Below are 24,536 nucleotides of genomic sequence, written 5' to 3' on the forward strand. Positions count from 1 at the left end.
TTCAGGCACATCAAAACAAAAAGGTGTGCAAACTTTTACAGTTCCTTTCTCTTTAGAAAGCAGCCACAAAATGTTCCCTGCCAGTATGCTTTACAAAGGACCCTTGCTCTCTGTGGGAAGCAGTAGTCTTTCTGCCAGGGGCATTGCTATGATTGTGAAAAACCTGGGGCACCCTTAGGCAAAGCAATATTATGAAACATATTATTGCAAAAAGTGGGTGTGGACAAACTGTACTAAGTGTGGAAGGGACTTAAAGTGTTTGTAAACCCTTACATATACTCAGTGAAGTGAACGGCCTACGTTGTACCTGTCTATCTGCTGTTTTCTCTTCTCTACATCTGTTCAAATCCTAGAATATATAAGTTTGCCTGCGTTGTCAGAAAAAAGGGGGTGGAGAGCTGAAGTTACATTCTGCACAGCTCAGTGAGGAGAGCTCTGACAGCTAATTGGAGCGAAGAGACACACCCCCTTCACACAGCACACAGGGACAGAGCTGAGGCTGTCAACCAACTGGAGCTCCCTCCCCATCACCGTTTTTCTCCTAGTGTCAGGAAAACTTGTGAGAAGTGCTCTTGAGACACGTGCACACTATAGAAGGATATGCTTTGTTCATATTTCATGTCTGAGGTTTACAACCGCTTTAAAGGGGTATGGTTATAAATAACCTACTCACTGTATACAAGGCAAACATATGCCACAGCCATTGTACCCACAAAATATGCTTTCATTTTTGTGTCACAAGCGACACATATAAACCTTTATAAAAACTGCAAATCTTTCATTACATATGCTTTTCTGCTTACAGAATATTGACAGAGAGCTGACATTTTGAGGCTACCCTAAGGGAATTCTCATTAAAATAGTTAAGGAATACTTCTCATCCAGCAACTGTTGAGATAATGAACACTTTGTAAGGAGTATGCACTGTACAATAAAGCATAAATATAAAAAAATGTGTGTAATCCACAGAGTGCAAGGGTCAGTAGTACAGTATGTAACACACAGAGTGCAAGGTTCATTAATAGGTAACACACAGAGTGCAGAGGTCAGAAGTATGCAACACACAGAGTGCAGGAGTCAGCATAATTTAAAGAACATGGGTGAGGAGTATGCAACACACAAAAAGGAAGGGTCAGGAGTATGTAAAGCACAGAGGTGAAGAATATATGACCCACAGAGTGAAGGGGTGAGGAGTATGTTGACACAGTGTTCAGGGGACAAGAGTATACAATGCAGAGAGTACAGGGGCCAAGAGTGTGTAAGGCACAGAGTGAAGGTATCAGGATTACATAAGGCACAGAGTACAGGGGTCAACAGTATGTAAGGCACAAAGTGAAGAGGTCATGAGTAAGTAACTCACAAAGTTCAGGTGTCAGGTGTATGCAATACACAGAGTGCAGGACTGAGTATTACGCAACACACAGAGTGCAAGGGTCAGCAGTATGTAAGTAAAAAAGCTCAGTAGTACGTAAAACAAAATTGGGGAGGCTCAGACATGCTGCAGGTCTCATCTGTACAGTGTAATATTGGTGTCTCCAACCAATAACCCGCTTGCTGGCTATCAAACCTGTAGTACATAGCTGAGAGACATGCTCTGAAACTCCACCTTGGCTCTATGCTACAGGTCTGATAAGCAGTGAGTGGACTGGTGAACAGAGATAGGAGCTGGCAGCCGCCTAACTGTTCAAATTGGAAAAAAAAAATGTGTGAGGTCCTAGCATCAGGACCCAGGGCACTCATGCCCTAAGTGCCTGGTGCTAGTGATGCCCATGTTTTCTGCAGAGGTTCAACATGCCCCTAGAATTCAGACATATAGCTCTGAAATCAGCAAAGCTTAGGCTCCCTATTGACTCTGCATGACAAGATAAGGACTGAGAGTTTATTAGCTTTTCTTTTCTTATTTAAGTCTGCATGAGTCTTTTTTTAAACTCTTAACTTTAGCATGGCAGGTTTCTAGCAGGCCTACTGCTATAACTTGAGAATTGGTCAACCAAGCACTGCAAGTCTAAATGACTGCAGAGACCCAGAGGCTCCCTGTGCCATACTGTGCTGCACATTCTTCTACTCAGGATATCAGTATTGTGCATCCATCCATGTCTCCATGCTTTATTTTGCAGAGAAACCACTTTGAAAACATCCCCTAGCATTTCTGTCTGTGGCATCTTAATTATGGGCAGATGATTCATGTAGCATTTACTTCCTGGAATCCAACTGTCCTTAGCTTATAAACAGGAGGGTATGTTTAGCTGAGAAAACTCCTCCTCCCTTCCTGAAGACTCTAGGATGTATCAAATCATCTGGCTAGGCCTGGAAACCAGTAAGAAATGTAAAAAAAAGTTAAACACAAGTAAATATGATATACTTTCCTATCTATTTACTAATGCTAGCAGCATCAGGTTTAAAAATAGTCAATGTTGATTGAGAGTGTGAAGTTCTGCTTTAAATTAGTGTTTTGTGCCCAGACGTCATTTTTAAAATTTGAGTCAGTAAAATAATTAGTATTCTCCGAAGCAGGTCAGCAATGGAATCCCCCATATTTTTCTGCAATGCCCAGAACAAACTTTCTATTCCATTTGGGTGATTTTTTTATTCATTAGATATTATTCGGTACATTTCTTTGTAATAATATTTGTTTACAGTGAACCAAATAAATGAAATGATGCTGATTTTTATTTTTTTTTGTAGTCTCACTTTGTAGCAGCACTGACTGTGGTCTTTGTCAACTCAAAGTCATTGTCTTCAATAAAGATCGATGACACACCAGTAGATGATCCTTCACTGAAAGTTTTGGTGGCAAATAATAGTGATACTCTGAAGCTACTAAAAATGAACAGTTGTCCCCACGTTTCACCAGCAGGTAAGAAACATTTAAAATGAAACAAAACCATTAAGTACACATTCCAGTGAATCAAGCAAATAAATCATGTCTGGCCAGCCATTCCAATTGGCCAGCCATTTTGTTATATCTGAAGTCTTCAAATGTACTACCCTCCACATGTCAGTAAAACATCTAGGCTTGCAAAAACTTTCAGGCCTCGTTTACACTTGCAGTTGGGGTGGATAAAAAGATGTGGCTGCAACGCCAACAGGCGGGGGTGTTCTAATGCCATGGCCATCACTTCACAGCAAAAATGATACCCACTGTCACACTCGGGGGGTAGTACTGCATACAGAACACAAACCAGTCATCTGAATGGAAGAGAAGAGAACTAATGCGCAAAACCTAAACTCACTCAAATAATCAAAATGAATAAAGTATGAGAAGCTGCCAACATATGAAAGTGTTCCCACTCAAAAAAAACAAATAAATAAAAGTATGTGGCGCTAACTAGAAGTGATAAATTAATAAAAATTATGAACAAACAAACATGAACATACTCAATGAATAGCACTTCCAAGACCGTGCTAAAACTGATATGCTGGATAATCAAGTGCAAGTAATCTTCAACATAGTACACGGTAATCCGTGGTGCGCCACTCATTTGCCCCAGCCTCTTACCTCATACAGAGGCCCCTACAGGTCAAGTCAAGACTTGGTATGGATATAACTTGGATCCTCAGCAATCGATCGATTCGCACAGATATCCAGAGCAGTGCCGAGTGCCGGTACCAGGGTGGACTTCAGGCTCATCCGATGTAATATGATCATGCAATAAAGAGGGGGGGCTTACAGTTAGAAATCCAAAGGGCGAAGTCACCCTTTGATGAAGTCACGTGTTCAGTGACACAACGCGATCGGAAGTATCTTACATAGCTGTGCCTAGTATTTCTAACTGTAAGTTACTACTTGTTTTTTTAATAAATCGGATTGAAATACTGCACTACGGAGCCCCCCTCTTTATTGCATGATCATATTACATTGGATGAGCCTAAAGTCCTGGTACCGGCACTGCTGTGGATATCTGTGGGAATCGATCGATTGCTGGGGACCCAGGTTATATCCATACCAAGGCTTGACTTGACCTGTAGGTGTCTCTGTATGCAGTAAGAGGCTGGGGAAAATGAGTGGCACACCACGGATGGTGATATTAATTGGATGAAGTGGATTTCGTTCGGTTTTGCTGCACATGTACTTGTTTCCTTTTATATGGACTGTCATTTGGAGATTTTTTCCTTTTTATTGGACTTTGATTGCACTTTTGGAGTATTTTTTCACAGTACTTTTGCACTTTATTGCTTTGTCTGCACTTTATTTAGAATTTCTGACATAATGAATGTATATTACCGTGTACTATATTGAAGATTACTTGCACTTGATTATCCAGCATTTCAGTTTTAGCACGGTCTTGGAAGTGCTATTCATTGAGTATGTTTATCACATGTTTGTTTGTTCACAATTTTTATTATTTATCACTTTTAGTTAGCGCCACATACTTTTATTTATTAGTCATCTGAATGGGGCTGTCCAACAACCGCGTTGGGGAATGGAGGTACAGGTGTTTACTGGTTAAAATAAGGCAACAAGGAGGTGACATAATGCCTCCTCACCACCTATCAAACACCCTCTAAAGAGCTATCCACAACAGATAGCTCTTCAGAGGGCCAATGTGTGTGTAAACAATCCCTTAGGGGTTTAACAGGATAAAATGTAATTCCAAATGGTGTCCCTATAAACAATACTCCAATGCTTATACAGAATATGGCCAATGAGATTGGCTTTCATATATATACCCTATACAGAATCAAATGCTGTTCTCTTCCATGTGACTGATTGTCTGATCAAACAACATTTTTTTAAAGGCAGTGGTCAAGATGGTTTCTTTATAGCTTTTCTCTCTAAATGTATCTAATAATAAGTCTCCTTGGAAACTTTAAAGCGGTATTAAACCCAACATGTAATATACAGTAAAACCTTGGTTTGAGAGTAACTTGGTTTGAGAGCGTTTTGCAAGACAAGCAACATTTTTTAATACATTTTGACTTAAAATACAAGCGATGTCTTGCTATACAAATAGCGTCATGTCACAACTGAGTATAAAAGAGAAGAGAGGCGCCTCTAAGTGTAGCAATATGGTTACATTTAATAAAGGCACAACATTTAGCAACTCATATGGTTAATGGTTAAAAGAGGCGCATTTAAGTATGCAGGCATCCAGGGTAAAGCCGTCCACATGGACCATCCTCCTCACCGGTATCGATGTCGTCCCTTCAACGCTGCGCTCCATGGGCTGTTCAATCGCTCTACTGCTGGGTAGTCTTCCCGGTCACAATTGCAGACCAACAACGATGATAGCCAGCGGTGTGGGGGATGGTTTATGTGGACAGCTTTACCCCAGATGCTTGCATACTTAGATGTGCCTCTTTTAACCATCAAACATATGAGTTGCTAAATGTTGTACCTCCATTAAATGTAACCATATCGCTACACTTAGAGGCGCCTCTCTTCTCTTTTATACTCTGTAGCTCCTGCTGGATTTTGCTTCTAATCCCCTTGTGGAAGCTGCCATTTGTGGATGGACATTTTATGGTTACACAATCAAATCACAATGCTATAATCTTTTTATACGGACTTTAAACTGAAGGACTTATGAATAAATGGTTGTGGAACGAATCATCTGAGTTTCCCTTATTTCTTATGGGGAAATTTGCTTTGATATACAAGTGCTTTGGATTACAAGCATGTTTCTGGAACAAATTATGCTCTCAATCCAAGGTTTTACTGTATTGCCGCTTACCAGTCAGATGTGGTGGCTGCATCAGTTTTCTTTTTTTAGGCTTTTCCTCCTCTGTTTTTACCTAGAGATCTGACTGATCAGTAACAAACAGTGCCCCCACTCTGGATGAAGGAGCACAGGGGGAACAGGAGAGCAGCATTGTAAGCTTAGCAGCCATCACATATAAGAGATGGTAAACTGCAATATAATAAATATTTGCTTTTGGGTTTAATACCACTTAAATCTTGGACATTTCTACAAAACCTACAGAATTGACTATTGTGAATCAATTTTGGGAATGACAATTGTTAAGGTTGAATATAGTTTTTTTGAGTTTTTTTCACAAGAAAACAACAATATAAGAAAACCAGTAATAAGGGGGGAGAGGGAACAGAATAAAGAAAAGGGAAAGGAGGTGAGATAGGAAAAGCGGTCTACACCTTCCCCCCCCCCCCCCCGTAGTACAAAATAGTATAACACCAGATATATCTAAGTGCTTAAAACAGTTTTTCATAGAAAAATACCTCTCCGTGCAGTGTCTTCTCTCTCTGGACACCGCCCAGACCTTATTATATACAATCAAACTGTCGTATGGGGGGGGGGGTATAGTAGGGGATGGGAGAGCCAAGAGAAGGGGGGGGACTCAGCATCATAGGACTTGTAGTGTCCAGGTTACCTATATGTTGTATTATGGGAAATTGTCAGAGACATGTACATTTGAACCCAAGATAACCAAAACTTTTAACAATAAACAATAAAGTCGGCACCTTCCTCCTACATTGTGTAGTATATGGCCTAGTCCTCATACAGAAAATCTGTTGTGGAGGAGGTCAGAAGAGGAGTGGTGGAGCCAAAGGGACCACAACAGGTTGAATTTTTCATAGGTATCATCTAACTTTGCCTGTAACTCCTCCATGAGCATTATGTCATTGAGGATGTCTATCCATCTATCCAGTAGAGGGAGTGGTGCCTGTTTTCCAGTACAGAGAGATGACATGAGGAGCTGCGGATAGGAAGAATCTGAGGAGATACTTCTTGGGAGACTGGACTGGTCCTGGGAGGATGGATAGAAGAGTCGCTAAGGGGGATGGGGTTAGAGAGGCATGATACATATCATTATAAATACTGAAAACTTTGTCCCAGAATGGGCGGACCCTGTTGCACTCCCACCACACATGAATACAGGAACCCTTTCCTCTGTGACAGCGCCAACATATGTCTGAAGTAGCTGGATACATCTTGTGTAACGTGACTGGATCTCTGTACCAACGTGATAACAATTTGAAATTTTTCTCCTGTGTGAATCCTGATCTAGACGATTTGTAAGTGGATGTGATGTGGACCATTGTTCTGGGGATATCTCTATACCCAGATCCCTTGACCACTTTTGCGTGTAATTAGGCAGAGAATCGCATGTGGGATTGTACGTCTCTATATATCAAAGATAGGGTGTGTCTGGGGGTCTGAGAGAGACTACACATATCCTCGAATGTCGTGAGTGGTCTGCGGATCTGTCCTGAAAGATGCAGTGTCCTGCTGTGTTGAGTTAGGGATATCATGGAGAGCCAGTCGGTTGGGATGGTTGACTGACTATCTGGTGATGGTTGAAATTGACCTGTGGTGGGGTGAACAAACTGTCTGGCTGTAGGTCTTTGTTCCCGCATGTATGAGCCACACTGTCCTCTGGAGACATAAGTCGGAAGTAATGGGTTGTCGAATAGAGAGGTGAGAGGGCTAGGATCAGTGGATAGGGTGAGTTTGTATGTTTGCTATACCATAAGGTGAGCGCAGCTGTTGTCATTGGAGAGACCCCGTTTATGGTGCGGATTTTGACGTTATATCCCCAAAGAAGGGCCCGAAGGTCTACCTGTGCCATATCTTGCTCTATAATCGTGGATGGTTTGGTTAAGGGTATCAGGAACCATTCAAGGAGTCTCGAGATTATGGCAGAGGTATGATACAATTGAAAGTCTGGAAGGCCAATGCCTCCTCGAGTTTTGGGGGTACACAAGATTTTGTGCTTAAGTCTGGAAGGGTGGTGTTGCCATATGAACTTGAACGCTAAGGAGTGAAGCGAGAGGAAGAATGCGTTGGGTAGGATTATGGGTAATGTTTGAAACAAATAGAGCAATTTAGGTAGAATGTCTACTTTGACATTCATTCGCCCCCACCATGTAAGCTTGAGATTATGCCAGGATTCTAGAGAACGTCAGATTTTTGTGAGCATAGGGCTACAATTCAAGGCGTATAAGTCTTGTAGGTCTTTAGGGATCTCAGTCCCCAAATACTTAACCAAGCGTGATTGCCAGCGGAAAGGAAAATTTTCCTGAATAAGGGCTACAGCTTTCGGTGCAAGAGATATGTTCAGGGCTCTGTCTTGGCAATGTTAAATCTGAAGTTGCTATGTGCTCCGAAGCGGTCAAGCTCCAGCAGAATGGCAGGGATTCTAACTTGTGGCTGAGTGACATAGAGAAGAAAGTCATCTGTGTAGAGTGATAATTTGCAGGGGGCTGAGGGTGTGGGGATCCCGTGAATAGAGTCATTACCGCGAATGGCTTGGGCCAGATGTTCAACGGTGGGCGCAAACAATAACGGCGATAACGGGCATCCCTGCTTTGTGCCATTTCTTATCCCGAAGACCTCTGAGGACTCACCGTTGGCCATTACTTTTGCTGAGGGATTTGAGTATAGTGACATTATTTTAGTCAATATCCTGGGGCCTAGACCTATTTGATGTAGGGATGCCTGTAAGAAGGGCCAGCTAACTCTATCAAAAGCTTTCTCAGCGTCACACGCCAGTAAGCAAGTGGGGATGTTGTGGTGTTTGGCATATGATATGAGGCGTAGGGTTTTTGTGGTGTTATCCCTAGCTTCCCAGCCCGGAATAAATCCTACTTGGTCACTATGGATTATGGAAGGAAGCAGGGGAGCTAGACGTGTGGCTATAATTTTGGAGAAGAGCTTGAGATCGATATTCAATAGGGATATGGGCCTATAATTGCTGCAGTGTGAATGGTCTTTTCCGGGTTTGGGTAGTACTACTATCTGGGCTTGGAGGAGTTGTGATGGTAAAGGGTGCGTCTCGTCCACTTCCTCGAATGCTCGTGCCATGATCGGGGATAGTTGTTGCGCAAACATTTTGTAAAACTGGGGAGTATATCCGTCTGGGCCTGGACTTTTGCCATTCTTAAGACCTTTGATCGTGAGTAAAAAGTCGAAGGAGGTTACGGGTTGTTCCAGAGTGTCCGCTTCTGAAGGGGATATTCCAGGTAATGCTGTGTCCTGTATATATTGGTGAAGGTCCAATGAGGGTAGTGAAGTCTGTGTCCCGGGTGGGGGGAGGTTATAAAGCGAGGAATAGAAATCCTTGAATTCGGAAACAATTTCGGAGTTCTTGTATTTCTTTTGCTGGGATGGGGATATAATGTGGGGGATGTTTTGTCTCTGTTGTCTGGGGTGAATAACCCGTGCTAGATGTTTCCCACATTTATTAGCTTGGGAGTAATGTACGTGGCGTCCTTTGTTACAGGCTGTCAACAAACTTTCTGTGAAGAGGTGCAGTAGGTCCCTCCTTGCATTAGAAAGTTCAACTAATGTTTTGGGATCTAAGGTGCGTTTATGTGTGGTTTCGAGAGAGGCGATCAGGGAGAAGAGGCTATGTATGTCCTCTGTGCGGGCTTTTTTCAGTCTGGAGCCATGTTGAATGAAGATCCCTTGTAACACACATTTCAAAGTCTCCCATTTATTCAGAAGTCTCGTCTTGTATGTGGGTCTGGAAAAAGTCTGTAATGGCTTTAGACACTGCAGCAGTGCACACAGTGTCATTCAGTAGGTTATCGTTCAGTCTCCAAGTGAGACGTGTAGCGGAGCGTGGTCTGACCATAATTTTCCCACAAGCAGGGTCTAGATCCAATAATGTTTGTGTAAGAAAAATATAATCTATTCTGCTGTAAGATTTATGTGCAGGGGAGTAATATGTGTAGTCTCTCTCAGCAGGGTGTAGGAGCCGCCACGTGTCAACTAGGGACAACTCCGTTAGTATGGTACATATTTTAGCTAGTGAGGAGGGTGTAATGTGTGACTTACCAGTGGATGAGTCTCGGAATGAGGGGGACATTGAAGTCAGCCCCTAAGATTAAATTGGGAGTCCCAAAGGCCTACAGGCGGGCTGTCACAGAGGAAAGGAAGTGGAGCTGCTCCTGATTTGGTAGATAAACATTGGCAATTGTAAAAACATTCTGTAAATATTGCAATTTCAAAAACAAGAACCTGCCCTCCGGATCTATGTCAGAATCGAGCATCTCTGGGGCGAAGGAGCTGTGGAAGGCCAATGAAACCCCTTTCCTTCTAGATACGGGATTAGTGCTGTGAAACCATGTAGTGAAGTGTTTGTCTGGAAGTGATGGGACTGTGTCTGAGCGAAAGTGAGTTTCCTGTAATAACAGTATTTGCGTTTTGGCTTTGTGGAAAAGATGTAGTATCTGCCTTCGTTTTTCGGGTGTATTAAATCCTCAGCAATTTAGTGAGGATATCTTAAACTCTAAGGCAGACGACATAGTGTGGGGAACGTGAGACAGTGTAACCAATATCTGTGGGTCCTGAGGTGAGAGGGCCTAATGTTGAGTTGTTGAGCTGAGACGAGAGGGTGAGAAGAGAGGAGGAAGGAATTGAGATAAAGAAGGAAAGGTATGGAATGTATGCACTGAAACGGCAATAAGTATGGTAGAACTATGTGCAGGTTGAGTGCAAAGTAGATTTGGGAAAGGTGTCTTAGGGAGCAGTACATCAGTTTGGTGCATTGCTTATGACTGAGCATGTTGCTGCTATCTATAGGGAGACTGCTCCCTCTAGTGTCCATTTTGGGGTAGATGTAATGGGCACTACAGATTAAAACTAAAATACATTTCAAATACAGGGGCAGTGAAGACTCTGCTAACCCTATTGTGGGGAACGTGTTTGGTCTGACCAGGGGAGCTCTGCCTCCATCCTAATTGTGTCTAATTATTATCAAATATTGCAAACAGCACCGTAATCTAACTGAATCATTGGTAATCGAGCTAGATGTGGCATTCACAGGGTCACCAAATATCTAACAATATGCATATGATAACACATATAAAACAAAAACTTATAACATGTGCAAAACGTTTGAAACTAAACCCTGAGGACAGCTGTAAAAACTGATGAGATCATCTCCTCCTCCTTTCTGGGGAGAATGACCATCTGTGAGGGTCACTCGCCTCACCCGGGATCCTGGGTCACAGAGGGAAAAAAGGGAGCAAAGCCAGAGGAGAAAAAATCAAGTCACAGTTAAATTAAGAGGATAAGATTTCCACCGGCCGGTGGGGAGGGTGATGTTTCATTCTGCCGGGGATTTGGAAGTGCGGGATCAAGAGCGTTTCTTTTTGGCTTGCTTTTCCCATCCAGAGGAGAGAGGGAGGCCTGGGGTTGCTGATCTGAGGGGCCAATCTGGAACCTGGATTTGTGGAAGTTCAAAAGTTCCCAAGAAGTTAGCCAGGTCCCCGAGTGTATGAAAGATAGCCGACTTGCCATTATGGGATGCGGAGAAGGGAAAGGGAACCCCCACCTGTATTTGATCTGCTTGGCTTGTAAAGCATCGGTTACCGGTTTCAGGGCTTTCCGCATGAGCAGGGTCTGTATTGATAGACCTGTCAGAAACATGACAGGGGTGTCATTGAACAAAATGGATTCCTGGGAACGAGCTGCCTGCATAATGTCAGATTTCACATTTAAAAACTGTATGCGGCAAAAGACATCTCTGGGGTAAGCCGGGTTGGGGTTGCGGGGTCCGAGGGATCTGTGGATCCTGTCTATTTCAAGTGGTGTCTCTTTAGGCTTGTTCAGCAACTGATTAAACATAGTGGCGGCCGCCATTGCTAAACCTTTATTTTCCACTGACTCTGGCAATCTGCGGATGCGGATATTGTTGCGACAGCTTCTGTTCTCTTGGTCATCCAGACCATAAAACAGTTGTTGGATTTGGTTAGTGTGCTCCTGCAAAATGTGCTCATGCTCTGAGATTCTGGTGACTGATTCCTCTACAGTGGACTCAATATCTTCTATGCGGTGGCCTATATCTTTGCGGAGGTCACTGATCTCCCCAGCCTGCTGATGTGCCTTAATATAGGCCTCCATGTCCCAGCTTTCCCCCTGGCTGTGACGAGGAGGAAAGGGGCTTCTAGAGTGCGAGGGACTCCTTGGGCGATGGGATTCTGATTCTGGTGACTGGGGTGAGTGAGGGGGGTGTGCGGCCTGTACCTTGGAGGCAGTGTATGCTGCCTGTGCTGCCGCCGAGCGGGTCGCCACCATCTTGGAGGCCAGCGCGGCCTTGTTGTCCAGTCCCCTCGTGGGGAAATAACTGCCGATTTCCCTGGATTTCTGGGTCCCCGCCATGCGGGGGGTATTACTGCAGCCTCCCCTGCTGATATGGTAGGCCGATGGACGCTCTGTCGGCGGTTCTGTGTGCCGTTCATAGGACGGGAGCGGGAGCCAAACTATCAGGTATCCTTCCTCTCCATGCGCCCGGGAATGACAATTGTTAGTATGAAAACAAGAATTTACACCAGTGATAATTCTTAGTACCTTATTTCTTCACTCTGATGAAGGGCCACGGTCCCAAAACATGTTAACAGCACCCCAAACGCAGATTGCAAATGCAGTGCCACAGTACCATGCGATTTGGTGCAGCACATTTTTAAAAAGTAGTGCATGCACTACTTTTTCTGCATTCTGATGAAATGAATAGGCTGCAAAACTGCATTGCATGGGAATTCGCAGGAATCCAGGTGTGAATCGGCCCTCATTGTTTACTCCAGAGGCCTCATATCTGCTTTTACCTTTGCTTGTGCCGGCTGCCTAGTGAGAGTGATTATGGCAACTGTTGATGTGACCTGGTCTCCCACAGTGTCCTGATCAAATCATTGTTTTGCAAGTGCAATTTTATAATTTTTTTTTATTAAAATGTGATTTACCTGTGCTATTTGGTGTGCTTTGCTTTGTTTTGCCTTCTTTTTATAGATAGCACACTATCTTTTTACACTGTTTATAACCAAAACTAAATAAATTAAATTTTACCCACTTCAGATTAAATAGTTGGCCATGCTTTTGGCTAAACCTTCCTGCACTGTCCAGTTTAGGAAATCCTTTTCAAATTCCTACTGCATCTTCTTTCTTAACTATCTGACACCTCCTAACAAAACTACCTTCCCAATATGAAGTACCTTTAATTACACTTGTCATGAGAGAATTGTAAAATAAGGAAGGGAAAGATGGCACAACAACACTGGTCCTTAGAGCCCAAAGTAAAAGCCCTTTAATTCATAAGCAAGATGACATGAAACAAAACCACCAACTTGTTTCAGCGTTAAGAGAAGTCCCCCTTCATCAGGACTTAAAGCGGAGTTCCACACAAAAATGGAACTTCCGCTTTTCGGAACCCTCCCCCCCTCCGGTGTCACATTTGGCACCTTTCAGGGGGGAGGGGGGTGCAGATACCTGTCTAAGACAGGTATTTGCACCCACTTACGGCATAAACTCCCATGGGAGTCTACGCCTCTTCCTGTCCCTCCACGTTGTCTCCTGGGAAACACACAGCTCCCAGGAGATAGCGGGGACCAGTTACGATGCGCAGCGCGACTCGCGCGAATGCGCAGTAGGGAACCGGGAAGTGAAGCCACAACGCTTCACTTCATGATTCCCTCACCTAGGATGGCGGCGGCAGCTGCCGAGAACCGAGCGGGTTCTCGGCGTCGCCTGCCGACATCGCTGGACCCTGGGACAGGTAAGTGGCCATTTATTAAAAGTCAGCAGCTGCAGTATTTGTAGCTGCTGGCTTTTAATATTTTTTTTTTTTTGGCGGTTTAGGTGGACTCCCGCTTTAAAATACTACATATGCAATAATGGTTGAACTCTGGGCTCTTTAAGAAGATTAATTAAATGTACTCATAATGTAATCATAAGATGTAGCATCTGCCTGTGTAAGGTGCGCAAACAATTTATTCATATTCTTTCTTTAATTCAAAGAGCAAACATTCATTTTTTTTTTTCCATGAAAGGTGTAATTGTAGCCTCTGTTCAGAAACTCCACTCCTCCAAAGTTAGGCAATGTCAGATTGGGAAGGAGTAGAGGAGGTAATCAATAAATTCAAAGGTATATATCTAATAGAATTTTTGAGTTTTTGTAATGCTTGTAATAATCTATTGTTTACTATCTTTGCTGCCAACAGGAATTTTGTGTGTAGCTGATCAGTGTCATGGCCTTCGAGAACTTGCCCTAAACTACCATCTTCTAAGTGATGAATTGCTATTGGCTCTTTCCTCTGAGAAACATGTGCGTCTTGAGCATCTTCGTATTGATGTTGTAAGTGAAAACCCTGGCCAGACACAGTTTCACACAATAAAAAAGCAAAGCTGGGATGCACTCATCAAGCATTCACCCAAGGTCAATATTGTTATGTACTTCTTTCTGTATGAAGAAGAATTTGATCCATTTTTCAGAGAAGAGACTCCGGTAACTCATCTTTACTTTGGTCGTGCTGTAAGTAAGGCTATGTTGGGCCGTATAGGTATGAACTGTCCTCGCTTGATTGAGCTGGTGGTTTGTGCGAATGGACTTCAGCCTTTGGACGATGAACTCATCTGCATTGCTGACCGTTGCAAAAATTTGACGGCCATTGGCCTTGGAGAGTGTGAAGTTTCCTGCAGTGCATTTGTTGAGTTTGTAAAAATGTGTGGAAGGAGACTAACTCAACTGTCCATTATGGAAGAAGTGCTCATTCCAGACAACAAATACAACTTGGAGCAAATCCATTTTGAAGTTTCAAAGCATCTAGGGAGAATGTGGTTTCCAGATATGATGCCTACTTGGTAGACTAACAGGACATCTTTTTAGGATGCTTGTTGCTTTAGCTTACTATGCAATAATTCTTTGATACATAGATAAGTTGGCACAAACAATGAAATACAATTAGACATTTACATAATCCTTACAAAGCAGAAGGCCAGTCAGCATGAAAAAATACAGGAACTGATCCTACCCCAGTATCAAAAATCAAGCAGTTTATTATTTAGGAATGTGCTAGCTATATCCTTTGTAAATTTACTTGTAAAAACAAAAAAATTATTTGCTAATTGCTTAACATTAAGGCACTTTATGACGGTCAGTTGTTTATAATATAGTCAGTGCACTTATAAATGTTTATTGTATTCTCATGTAACATTTTATTAAAAAATAAACGATAAGGGATTTGGACCATAAGGTTACCTTAAGGTGTTAATAAACCTAATTTATAATCTGTAAGTCACACTTACTGTACATGCTGTCAGACCTTTTGAATGTCTTCCTTTTTAGGGCCATGTGTCGTCTGGAAGCTAAAATTCTGTATATGGGAAAGGACACTTATTTATATGGGATGGCTACATTGCCCGGCAGGGTTTTTCCTGGAAAACCAGTGTAGCCACTTCCACATGCATGATACATGCTCCGGACTGAGACACCACAAGCAGACATGTGCAGGTGGCATCCACCAGCTCGTGATTGATAGCTGGTGTCCTAATCTTGGTTCTAGCATGTTAACTCATGTGCAGTACAAAAGTTGGTCCTTCAGAGATGTTCACTGTGTATATTCCCCAGCTGGAATTTTGGGGAAATGCTGAGCAAGAGACAGCGACACCTCCAGTTTTGTAAAGTAAAAGAAGTATTTGCAAGCATAATAAAAATTAGACTTGCTTAAAAATTGGGCCTAGTGGAAACATTTATTTGAATGATAAAGGTTTAATATGACTTTAAATTTTAGAGCATTTTGTACAGTTTTCCCTGCCCCAGAATGGAAATCATAGACAACATTATATAAATAATTCATCACATTGCTATAAAGTTCAAATCTGAATTTGTTGTTGCTGAGCTAATTTGTAAGGCTCTAGTTTGCACTTTTAAACAATAATACATTCAAAATAATCCACCAAAAATGTACCCAAACCTAGAGCAACTCTACCACCCCTATCCACATATAATGTAAGGCCATGTCCCATAGAATAGGGTCAGACATGGCCTCCAAATTTTGGGGGCAGGCTGTATTACCATTTTAAACTATATGGAAAACCCTATAAATTACTTGCCAATGTCTTGTTTTTATTTTTAGGTTTGGATAGGATGAGGAAACTCAGAGCCAAACTCTTATTGCGATCTGTGTTATTGATGGAAAAATACTCTTTTCAGACCTCTTCATTACCATATCCAACCTATGGATAGAACTAAAAGGGTCCAGATACTTAACTGGCTGGAGTAGTATCCTACTTCTAGGTCAGGTTGCAGGAAAGATCACACGATGTGTAAAGCAAAAGTATTCACTGGGTATTTAGTCAGAGCCAGTCAACCATTGCCTCCACTTTACTATGAACCTGCATCCCATCCCCTCCAGATGCAGAAGTTTTGCAGAGAAGAGGACTTCTGTGTCCTGAAGGGAGACCACTTTGTCTATCAGGCATTTGGAGGCTCTTATTTTTGTTGACAAGTAGTTTGCAACAAAAATCAGCATCGTTCAGACCCTTTAAGAAGGATTTTGTGTGCATACAGTTATTGGATACAGTCTAATTTGATTAAATTATGATGAGATCTTTTTTTTTTTTTTTTTTGGTGGAGAAAAAAAAAAAAATTATGATGAGATCTTGTTAATTGTTATAGTAGAAAAGTTTGTGAAGGCTAATCTTTAGCCAGTTGATGTAAATAACTGTAAATGCTTTTACATATTTATGACACTGATCCATGTAATATGGCCTAGGAATGTTTAAAAACCCACTAGACGTTTTTGCAGGTCTATTGATACAGTATGTAACTATTTTCATAGTTCTGCCTTATATGTATCTCATTGGTTCTCAATGACCTAATACCACCCCACCTAAGAGCGACAGAGCAGTGCAAAACTGGTGTTATGGGCAGAAACAGGATGCATAGTGGGTGCTAACACTATAAGATTGCTGTTCATCAGCAGTTCAGCCCGTAGCTACTAGCCCCACCCCGTAATGGCTGCCAAGTGGGTATGCAAGTGAAAAAATGGTTGGAACAACTGGGCTATCTCATTCTTTTGTGCATCTTTCAATGGATTTATTAAGCTAATAATTCATGTTTGAATTGGCGGAACTGTAGACTGGAGGCTTTTTATAGAAATTACCAATTCTAGAAGGAAGAAATCTCAGAGATAACATACCTACCAGTATCCTAAAATATATTGCAAAATGTTCAACTTATTTATTTAGTAGCCAAATCACTTGAGGTTTCAGTGCAGCAAAAAGCCGGCTCCTTGTATTTATAACCTGGAAAAAATGTATGTCTTTTGAGAACCACTGGGAGGGATATCTATAGAGCATAAAAAAGTTTGCCCCTTGCCGAAAAATACATTTAGGCATTGTGTAAGGATGTGTTGAGTAACCTTTCTCACAAATGCAGAGATAACTGTTGACACATGTCTGGAGACTGATTGGTAGTCTATGTAATATAGGCACAGTAAAAATATTTGTAAATTATAACGCAGCCAAGTGGTATGTGAAAAAATAATTGACGTAATTTTTTTTTTTGTATCTCCTTTGATCTCCTATATGTTCTCAACTTGTGATGCATTGTACTAACTGCTGTATAAAATGCGCAGTCTTCAAAATGTACACTATATTGTCAAAAGTATTGGTATGCCTGTCTTTGCACACACATATGAACTTTAATGGCATCCCAGTCTTAGTCCGTAGGGTTCAATATTGAGTTGGCCCACCCTTTGCAGCTCTAACAGCTTCAACTCTTCTGGGAAGGCTGTCCACAAGGTTTAGGAGTGTGTCTATGGGAATGCTTGACCATTCTTCCAGAAACGCATTTGTGAGGTCAGGCACTGATGTTGGACGAGAAGGCCTGGCTCGCAGTCTCTGCTCTAATTCATCCCAAAGGTATTCTATTGGGTTGAGATCAGGACTCTGTGCAGGCTAGTCAAGTTCCTCCACCCCAAACTTGCTCATCCATGTTTTTATGGACCATGCTTTGTGCTCTGGTCCAAAATCATTTGGTGGAGGGGGGGGATTAGGGTGTGGGGTTGTTTTTCAGGGGTTGGGCTTAGCCCCCTAGTTCCAGTGAAGAGAAAATTGAAGGAGTCAGCATACCAAGACATTTTGGACAATTTCATGCTCCCAACTTTGTGGGAAGTTTGGGGATAGCCCCTTCCTGTTTCAACAGGACTGCAAACCAGAGCACAAAGCAAAGTCCATAAAGATGGATGAGCAAGTTTGGGGTGGAGGAACTTGACTGGCCTGCACAGAGTCCTGACCTCAACTTGATAGAACACCTTTGGGATGCATTAGAGCAAAGACTGCGAGCCAGGCCTTCTTGACCACATCAGTGCCTGACCTCACAAATGTGCTTCTGGAAGAATGGTCAAACATTCCCACAGACACACTCCTAAACCTTGTAGGCAGCCTTCCCAGAAGAGTTGAAGCTGTTATAATTGCAAAGGGTGGGCCAACTCAATATTGAACCCTATGGACTAAGACTGGGATGCCATTAATGTTCATGTAAAGGCAGGTGTCCCAATACTTTTGACAATATAGTGTATGTTGTGGACCCTCATTTTTATGCTATGAACCTGAATGGGTTTTTCATACAGATATATAGTCAACTCAGTTGTGGGTGGAAGTTGCCACCATCCCTAACAATTGCATACTATATTCCTCTAATGGGACTTATCACTTTTGTGGTTGCCCTTAAAGTCAATTTCTCATAAAAAAAAACGAATTTTATTACAGTCCTTAAAATTACATCTATCAATAAAATGAATTATTACAAATCAATAAAATGCACTGTTCCAGAAGCGTTGTCACCCAGGACCGGAAGTGGACCCTGGTGCGGCGTGATGTTGCACATGCACGTTCCAGAACGCTGGGGGCTGCAACACCTGAGCGCCATCTTACCCACATCAAGGAGTAAATAGTTTTTGGCCCATTTGCGGGATTAAAGGGCGGGAGTCACCACCCTACTTTGATCACTCTTTCGAGTGAGTCTTCAGCGGGAAGTCATGGGACCCGATGACAAAATATGTAGGGATGAGGTTTGGATGACGTTATCATGCACAGCAGTCTGAATACAGCTTCCTATGTATTGCTACATGCTGATGTATGGAAAAGCTATACTGCTGCATATGCTTACAATTGTTTGTGACTTAGCACCTGCACAATGTGAGTGGCTTTAAATTTGGGGTTTGAATAAATATGGTTTTAAAGGTGATACACTATTGAGTACTTTTCTTAAAGCGGAGGTCTGCCCACCCCTGCAAAAATGAAAAGCCAGCAGCTACACATACTGCAGCTCCTAACTTAATAATAGGACACTTACCTGTCCTGGAGTCCAGCGATGTCGGCACCGAAGCTGATGTTTCCATCAGCTGTCGGGTGCTGCCGCCACCATTGCTGGTAATGGAACCCGGTAGTGAAGTATTACGGCTTCACGCCAGATCGCTACTGCGCATGCCCGAGGCACCGCTGCGCTCTCCTAATGGCCCTGTGGCGGGGGAAGGAGGAGGGAGCAGAGCTGCTGACGGAATTCGCCACAGCCTGGTCTCCTGGAAGTGGGAACACTTCTGAAGTGGGAACACATCTGCCCCCCGAAAGGTGCCAAATGTGGCATCGGAGGGGGGAAGGAGACAAATGAGCCGAAGTTCCACTTTTGGGTGGAACTCCACTTTAAGAAGTTGGCTTGAGTCTTAAAGGGATACTGTCTAGAAAATTGAATAAGGAAGAAAACCTTGCTGCAAAGGAGAGCATCCAGCTTAAAGAATCCAGTAGGAGTTGAGGAATATTTGAGGGGATACACGTTTTTTTTTTACCTTACATTCAGTCGGGGGTCAAAGCTGTCAGGTGAGAGTACACCTGGTGAAGGGCAGCAAGTGGAAACATGCCCAGCATTAGTGGTTAGGGGAAGTATAGAATGAACTATTGAAGAGACAATTGACAGTGCTTTATTAGAAACTTTTATCATTTCATTGGTTTTATTTTTTGATCGATCAATCACATATCTGCAAATCAAGCAAAAAGTATACACATTATTGGTGGCTGGAAGAAGTATAAGAAGCACTGTAGAACACAGTGGATATTTCTTTGATAGAGACGTTTATGAGTTTATTTAGATTTTTTTTTCGTTCGAGGTTGGTATAATTGCTCACAAATATTTGTAATTTAATTTTTATTTATTTTCATATGCATTTATGTACAGTATGTATAATGGATGGAATACTAGTTTGATAGGCTCGGTTCACATTTGGCATCTCAGGTAGAATTGCTGCAATTCTGCCCACGATCTCAAATTAGACTACAATCACAAAACTCATGTTCAGGCGCTATTAATGTTCAATGACACCTAAAGCGTGGTGCGCTTTTGCCACAATTATAAAGTTCTTGCTCTTTTTTGGACGACAAGCTTTGCGCAATGCGGTTTTGCCACAATTGCCGTGCGATTTATTGTGCAAAAATCTTACCGCATTTTAAATGCAATTAAAAATGAATGGCACCCGAACATGTGTTTTGCGATTGCAGTGCGATTTGAGATCGCAATTCTGCCCGAGATCCCAAACCGCCAAATGTGAATAGAGCCTTAGAAGGATTTTACACCACAGGACTAATAGTACCACACCTTTTTTTAGTTAATTTTCAGTGAACACATATGAGGTTGTTTTGTAGGTGGGGGCTGCTTAGAGGTTTTAAAACAAGAATACATCAGCATAGCAGCTCACAAGACTTTTGTTTTCAAAACTTTTTGCAACAATGGATTTTATTGATGGAGGCAGTTTTAATTATTGTAATAAAACTATTTTTTTATGAAAAAAAAAAATCCCAATTCAGGTTTTTTTGGTTGTCCTTAAAGCCCCATTAGAGGAATACAGTATGTGTATAGTATAGGTTTTTCATATATGTACTTTTGTATGAGCTGTATCATAGGGTTTAACCCTATTGTTACTTTTAATCTATAGCTGGTGGGCATTTCAATGTACAGTACATGTTATTTCTTTACAGATATACTTTAATGACTGAATCAGATGAATTGCTAATTTGTGAATCACCTGTATATTTACATACACATCTGACAACATTTCCACCATTTGTCATGAATTGTACAATTCTTTGCAGACCAATGCATGCAGATATCCAAGCAAATAAAAAAACATAACAGATCCACTCTGGACAGTGATAATCGCCATTTCATCCATGTCTCATCAATCATTATTTGTAGCTAGTGACTTATTATTTTTAAACTTTTAGGTAAATTCTTGTTTCATCACTAGAAATAAGAAAAAAAAAGCAGAAAGTTTGGTGAAGCTACATGAAGTTAATATTAGATACTGTTGGGTGCACAAAAAAAAAATCAAAATAGTTTAATTTTGGGGTATCTAAAAGCGAGTTGTTTAATTCATGAGCTTTGGCAAAGGTCACTATGTCATCAGAAGTCCATGCAAAACCATTATTCATTTTAGGATAAACAGGTGGGTTGCGGCACTCACTGGCTTCTCCAGTGTTTGTTACTGAGGCCTGACTTCCAAGCAAAGCTTCACCAACTTTTTTTCTGGATAATAAAAAGTAAGAGTAGGCAGTTTGTGATGCCTGATTTTAGGTAGTTTTGTTTAAAATGGTGGACAGGCTCCCCTTATATGGTGAATGCTCTAAAGCAAAATTACCAGTCCAACGCACATGAAGGAGAGCTCTCCTTCACTTTAATTTTTATTTATTACATGTTCTGTTTCTTTAGATAACACTGTGCAGTTGTTATTTTGTGCATGTATATTAAAATTGGTTTACATTGTCATGTCTTTACCTAGCCTAAAGTTTTTCTTTTCCCCTTTTCAACTTGAAGCCAAGGAAAGCCTACTGGCAACCAAAGTCAAAGTATCTAGTAATAACCAAATTTAAATAAAACCTAAAATTAAGTATTTAGGGATCCAGGTAACTCGAAAAGTGAGGGACTATGTGGACCTTAACCTTAGACCACTATTGACTAGGCTTAAAGATAAATGTCTGACCTGGTGCAAACTCCCATTAACTGTGATTGGCAGAGCCAATCTTATAAAGATGATTTGGGCCACACAATTATTGTATATTTTTCATAACTGCCCGATGTGGATAGCCGCATTTTGGTTTAAAAGGATAGAATCGCTTTTTCGCGAACTCATTTGGAAGAAAAAATATGCACATATTAAATTAACAACCTTAATGCTGGCTAAAGATGAGGGGGGTCTCTCTATCCCACATCCAAAAAATATTTTTTTGGCTTCACAAACCCAGCAATTTTTTGGCTGGACAGAGGTAGATGAGAACTAAAAGAAAAGATAAAACTGCGCTAAGAAATGAAAAATAAAAATGTAACGTGAACCGTGACTATAGAAGCAGCAATTCAAAATATATGACACACATACTTCAAATAAAATAGAAAGACCTGAATCGCGCTAAAAATAATGGCAATGAGTGAATAGAATCCTAAAAAAGTACTAGTGATATAATATACATAAAATACTATACATGTGGATATAAAGAATATATTGATAAAGATCTCAATGTTCAATATTTGAAACCAAAAAAGTCTCTCAGCAATTATAAAACAGCCCACCAGTGTAAAACAACAGAAGCAGTGCAAAGGTCCACACGAAAGGGAATCTTCAATTGTTGGATAGCAAAAATAAATTGTGATCCACCACCAGTGTAGAAGGGCCCAGGATTACATGACCTATCACGAAACGCATAGGGCGGAGCAGGACAACGCGCTGACGTCACCTCCAGTCTGTGTGTTTTCTCCAGAGAGACGGGTCTGTCCGTATGTGTTCGGCCGACACAACGGACTTCAGGCTTGATTATCGATACTTATGTAAGTGTGTTTTTGACATTTTTAGAATAAAAGTTAAAAGGTTTTTACAGTCGAAGTTCTCTACTTTTTATTACATGCTATTCACATCTGGCACCGATCAGGCCCCTATGATGGTCTGAGGCACAGCCGGAGCTCAGCACGGGATTTCCACTTACCAACACAGCTGACATGCCTTCTATGATCCTCTGTAATGGGGGATCATATATGTCTGGTAAGGAGTAACCCCTTCTACACTGGTAGTGGATCACAATTTGTTTTTGCTATCCAACAATTGAAGATTCCCTTTCGTGTGGACCTTTGCACTGCTTCTGTTGTTTTACACGAGTGGACTGTTTTATGATTGCTGAAATGGTTTAAAATATTGAACAGTGAGATCTTTATCAATATATTCTTTATAACCACATGTATAGTATTTTATGTATATTATATCAATAGTACTTTTGTAGGATTCTATTCACTCATTGCCATTATTTTTAGCGCGATTCAGGTTTTTCTATTGTAGATGAGAACGACCCCATACAGGGGTTATTACTTCCACTGGGTAAGGGATATTCACTGATGTTCCTACTAGAGACAAAAACCTTTCAAAAAGACAAGAAATTTATGACAGGTGAGCTATTCAATAAGGTATGGCTAGCAATAAAAAAAGATTACTAGCATTACAGGTTATACTTTCTATACACCAATATGAAATAAGGCAAACTATGAGGAAGTGCAGAGATTGGAGGGATTTGGGCTTCATTCAGGGGCTGAGATATGTGGAACAACTGTTTTGAAACGATAACATAAAATCATTTGCGCAAATATCTGAGGAATTCGGGATTCTTTCAGTATCTCCAGCTTAGACATGCCTTTCATGTCCAGGCCCGTACATCTGTATTTAAGTTTGTCTCTAAATAACAATATTGTTGAAGAAAAGGGATCAAAAGAAGGGACTTATCTCTAAAATATATGAGTTATTGCAGTGTATATTTAAGGAAGCGGTAGCGGTGCCGGCCAGGGCGCAGTGGGAACGAGACCTGGGAGCACTGACTGACGCTCAGTGGTCGGAGGTCTTGTCGGCGATCCCAAAGGTATCTCTGTCAGCTACTCAAAAATGAACACAACTTTTTATTACACATAGATCATACTATACCCCCAAAAAACTATTTAAGTGGAAACACAGGGAATCCCCCTTATGCCCCCGGTGTAGTGGTGCACCGGCTAATCTAATACACATGTTGTAGAAATGCCCCAAACTTCATCAATATTGTCAGGATATAATTAAAAACATAAATAGCGCATTAGGTATAGAAATTTCACTAGACCCAAATTTATGTTTATTAAATATAGTGGAGGAACCAAATATTTCAAAATATACCCATATCGCAATGACAAGAGGCTTGTTTCAGGCATGAACGCTAATAGCTCAGAAATGGATATCTATATACCCCCCAACGGTCGAAGAATGGAGAACACAAATAAAAGAAACCATAATAAAAAGGAGGAATTTATTTATACACATAGAGGGAGCCGAGATAAATTTGATGCTATTTGGAAAAATTGGTTAGAGGCCTGGGACAATGAAAACAAAAGATGAATCAATATGGGAAAGGGACAATATTGGGAGAGGACGGGAGGACGCGGGGAGGGTTTTTGGGGTCGAGGGGGGGGGGGGGGGGGGGGGGGAAGAGATACAGTAGGGGGAGGAAATCTTCTTTGTTGTTGGCTTTTTTTTTTTTGGGGGGGTGGGTTAATGCTAGAAGAAAGATTATGTATCTGGAATAAAATGTATGCAAAAATTGTACTGCTATGAAAAGAATAAAAAAACTACTGAATTAAAAAAAAGAGAAGGTCACTACCAGAGGTCAGTGACTTCAAATAAGGGAATGAACAAACCCAAGCCGGCGAGAAGCCACCAAAACTATGGAAGAGGGAACAGGGAAGAAAAGAACCTAAGGTGGTCAGCAGAAAAAAAGTGGGAAACCCCTCCCGAAGGAACAGGT

The 24,536-nt window shown here is 41.5% G+C and overlaps 2 protein-coding genes across 3 annotated transcripts in view; one reads left to right on the forward strand and one right to left on the reverse strand.

Moving 5' to 3' along the window:
- LOC141132447 (F-box/LRR-repeat protein 3-like) overlaps nucleotides 1-17,411 on the forward strand; it is a 138,873-nt gene extending 121,462 nt beyond the window's left edge. For both annotated transcript variants that reach the window (XM_073620831.1, XM_073620832.1), the window contains 2 exons: nucleotides 2,686-2,857; nucleotides 13,901-17,411. In XM_073620831.1, the coding sequence (XP_073476932.1) occupies nucleotides 2,686-2,857; nucleotides 13,901-14,544 (816 nt within the window). In that variant the 3' untranslated portion in view covers nucleotides 14,545-17,411. The remainder of the gene's footprint in view (nucleotides 1-2,685; nucleotides 2,858-13,900) is intronic.
- The window catches only part of HMMR (hyaluronan mediated motility receptor), a 256,412-nt gene that overhangs the window by 90,210 nt on the left and 141,666 nt on the right, over nucleotides 1-24,536 (reverse strand). The gene's annotated exons all lie outside the window — the stretch shown is intronic.

Source organism: Aquarana catesbeiana, linkage group LG03 (genome assembly GCF_042186555.1).
Source record: "Aquarana catesbeiana isolate 2022-GZ linkage group LG03, ASM4218655v1, whole genome shotgun sequence".
NCBI lineage: Eukaryota > Metazoa > Chordata > Amphibia > Anura > Ranidae > Aquarana > Aquarana catesbeiana.